The sequence below is a fragment of the Lathyrus oleraceus genome, chromosome 6 (genome assembly GCF_024323335.1).
Source record: "Lathyrus oleraceus cultivar Zhongwan6 chromosome 6, CAAS_Psat_ZW6_1.0, whole genome shotgun sequence".
Classification (NCBI taxonomy): Eukaryota; Viridiplantae; Streptophyta; class Magnoliopsida; order Fabales; family Fabaceae; genus Lathyrus; species Lathyrus oleraceus.
Window position 1 is genome coordinate 141,492,176 of NC_066584.1, and position 2,591 is coordinate 141,494,766.

Below are 2,591 nucleotides of genomic sequence, written 5' to 3' on the forward strand. Positions count from 1 at the left end.
TCACGTTATCACTCTTGCATGAAACTACCTAAATAGGTCCCGTTGAGTACAACGGATGTGAGAGGTGCTAATACCTTCCTCTTGCATAATCGACTCCTGAACCCGATTTGGTTTCAACGACCATTTTTTTTTTCCGTAGGTTTTATCGATATTTTCCCTTTCTTTTTCGAGAATAAAGAAAGTTCGGTGGCAACTCTATTTTGTTCATATTTCGAGCGTTCCTTACGCTCGCGTATTTTTCGTGTCGCGGCAGATTCTTTCAATAAGTTTTTGTCACCCTTTGAGGCGATTAAGGACGTTGGGTCCTTTCCACCTTAGGGGCGATATCAGTAAAGGGCCCAAACAAGGCTCCTAAGTAATTAAAATAAGTCGATTAAAAGAACATCCCTAAGCAAATCACACAGGGAAAGCAATAATAAAGGCAAAATGGCTAAAGTAGAGACGCCCAAAGGGCGCATGAGTTATACTATTACAAAAAGGCCCACATAGGAAAAATTACAAATAAAATTCACAAAGGGTCAAGGAAAAAAATTAAGAAGCCTCTAAAGCTCGTTAGTCATCTTCTCAGGTTACCTTCTCCAAGGGAACTCTCTCCAGGTGAGGAGCCCCTCATATCACCTCCATTTGTCATCTCGTCATCGAGACCATCTTATGCGCCCACGACAGAGGGAGATAATAGTTGTGTGGTAGGGGAAGCCTCCTCATCATCAACCGGCTGGCCATTACAGATGATCCTTAAGTTATCCAAAAAATCTCAAATCTAGCTCAAGATAGAACAATGACACTTTCTCATTCACACACCCAAAATAGGCATATGAGGTTACACCATATCATCTTTGAGGTCCGACACATTGTCCTCTAATTCCTTCTTTGAGCGCAGGGCACCTTTCAAAGAAGACTTCAAAGCCTTCTCTGAGGCGGCCAAATTCCTTGCTTCAGTCTCTGTCGCACCTAACTTAGTCTCTCATGATCCTTTATCCTTTTGCAAGGACTCGGTCAGCTTCCGGTCCTTGGCCTAACTTTCCTCATAATGCTTGAGCTTTGGTCTCAGATCAATCTTGACCTGATTTGGCCTCCCCCTGTCGACACATTCCAGCATCAAACCCCACCGTAAGTGATTATCCTTCAGATCAGATAACTTATGGGACAACTTGATGCTGAAAATGGATTGAGTATATGGAAACTAGAATAAACTTGCATATAATTATGTGATCGAAAACTTGTAAAGAAAATGAAAAAGAGACAAAGGAATCAATTTATAGGAGAGTTAGAGCTATAGACAATCAAAGGCCTTTTAAGCTTCCTCTCATACGTCAAAGGGGTTAACACGTCTCTGACACATGCAAAAGCCACTTACCAGAAGGTCTTCAACCAGACCATTCTCCACAAAAAGGTCAAAAATTAATCTTCCATTTGAAATGAACCTTCCCCTTTTTAATAAACTTCCAGTTCTAGTTTCTCTAATTGAATCCCTGAGAAACTTGAACAAAATCGCTGGAAGCGCCAACTTAAACCCTCTTTCCAGAAGAAAAAAATAGCATATACTTTTGAGAGGTGTTGATATAATCAAACGAGTTGGTGTTGGGTTTGTGATGAATGCAGCCCAGGATGATCTTGAACCATACCCTCAGATTATCGTTCAAATCTTTAGCACTTTGACCCTTTCCTTCATTAATCTTCGTTGCTTCCTTGAAGATTATTGATGCTACCATAGCCTCTCTCATTGCATCAGTCTTGACATTACATACTCTTTTACCACAGCCATTGTGAGAAATTAAATTTGCAATAAATTTCTCCATAACCGCAATCTTCTTGTTCATGACGAAGGAAGTGATTGTGTCCTTTGTAGCAGTTGCATGAATCCATAATTGCTTAACAAGCACTAGATATACTGGACCATTCAATCTTTCGAATAATGCTTTCCACCCTTGGAATTCCATAGTCTCAGAAAAATCAAAATCGTTATCCTTTAGGTTTTTGAAGTTGACTATGGTTTCACAGAGAACCATAAGTTCATCAACAAAAGTGTTAAGAGTTATTTCAGGAAGCCCTTCTATAACTGGGTATTTTTCATCATCAACAGAGTGAAAAGGAGATTGTTGTGGTTGATTCCCACCCATTCCAGAAAGTTGATGATGAAGAAGAATTGCAGAGAGTTTGAAGGTTTGAATGATTAAAAGTATGGGAGTAAAGTGAGCATAGTGTGAAATGTGAGTGAAGTGGGTTTATATAGAAAATTTTAGTAATGATAACAATAAGGGATACGTCGTCATAGGGAAATGTAAGAGTTTTAACCTAATCCCAAGAAAAATAAACCCAAAGTGTCACGCCAACATCACACATCCTCAAAAAGTGGGACAATTGTCACCATTAAGAACCACATAATATCAAACAAAATGACAATCATTAAATACAATAATTGTTCAAAATCCAGAAGACATATCGATAAGATTGCTTGTGATCAAAACCTTTCTGATTCATGACACTTCCTCACTTCAGAAATCTCATATCTCAGAATCAAACAACAATAAATTCTCATAACCTAATCAAGAGTTCTGGAAGTTTAACATTCTGATAACATCTTTTCGTCC

The 2,591-nt window shown here is 38.8% G+C and overlaps 1 protein-coding gene across 1 annotated transcript; it reads right to left on the minus strand.

Annotated features, from left to right (window-relative positions):
* Positions 1-1,508: 1,508 nt before the first annotated feature.
* On the minus strand, positions 1,509-2,120 carry LOC127094448 (uncharacterized). Its single transcript, XM_051033281.1, has one exon. It carries the CDS (start codon positions 2,118-2,120, stop codon positions 1,509-1,511), a length of 612 nt encoding a protein of 203 aa, XP_050889238.1.
* Positions 2,121-2,591: the final 471 nt, after the last annotated feature.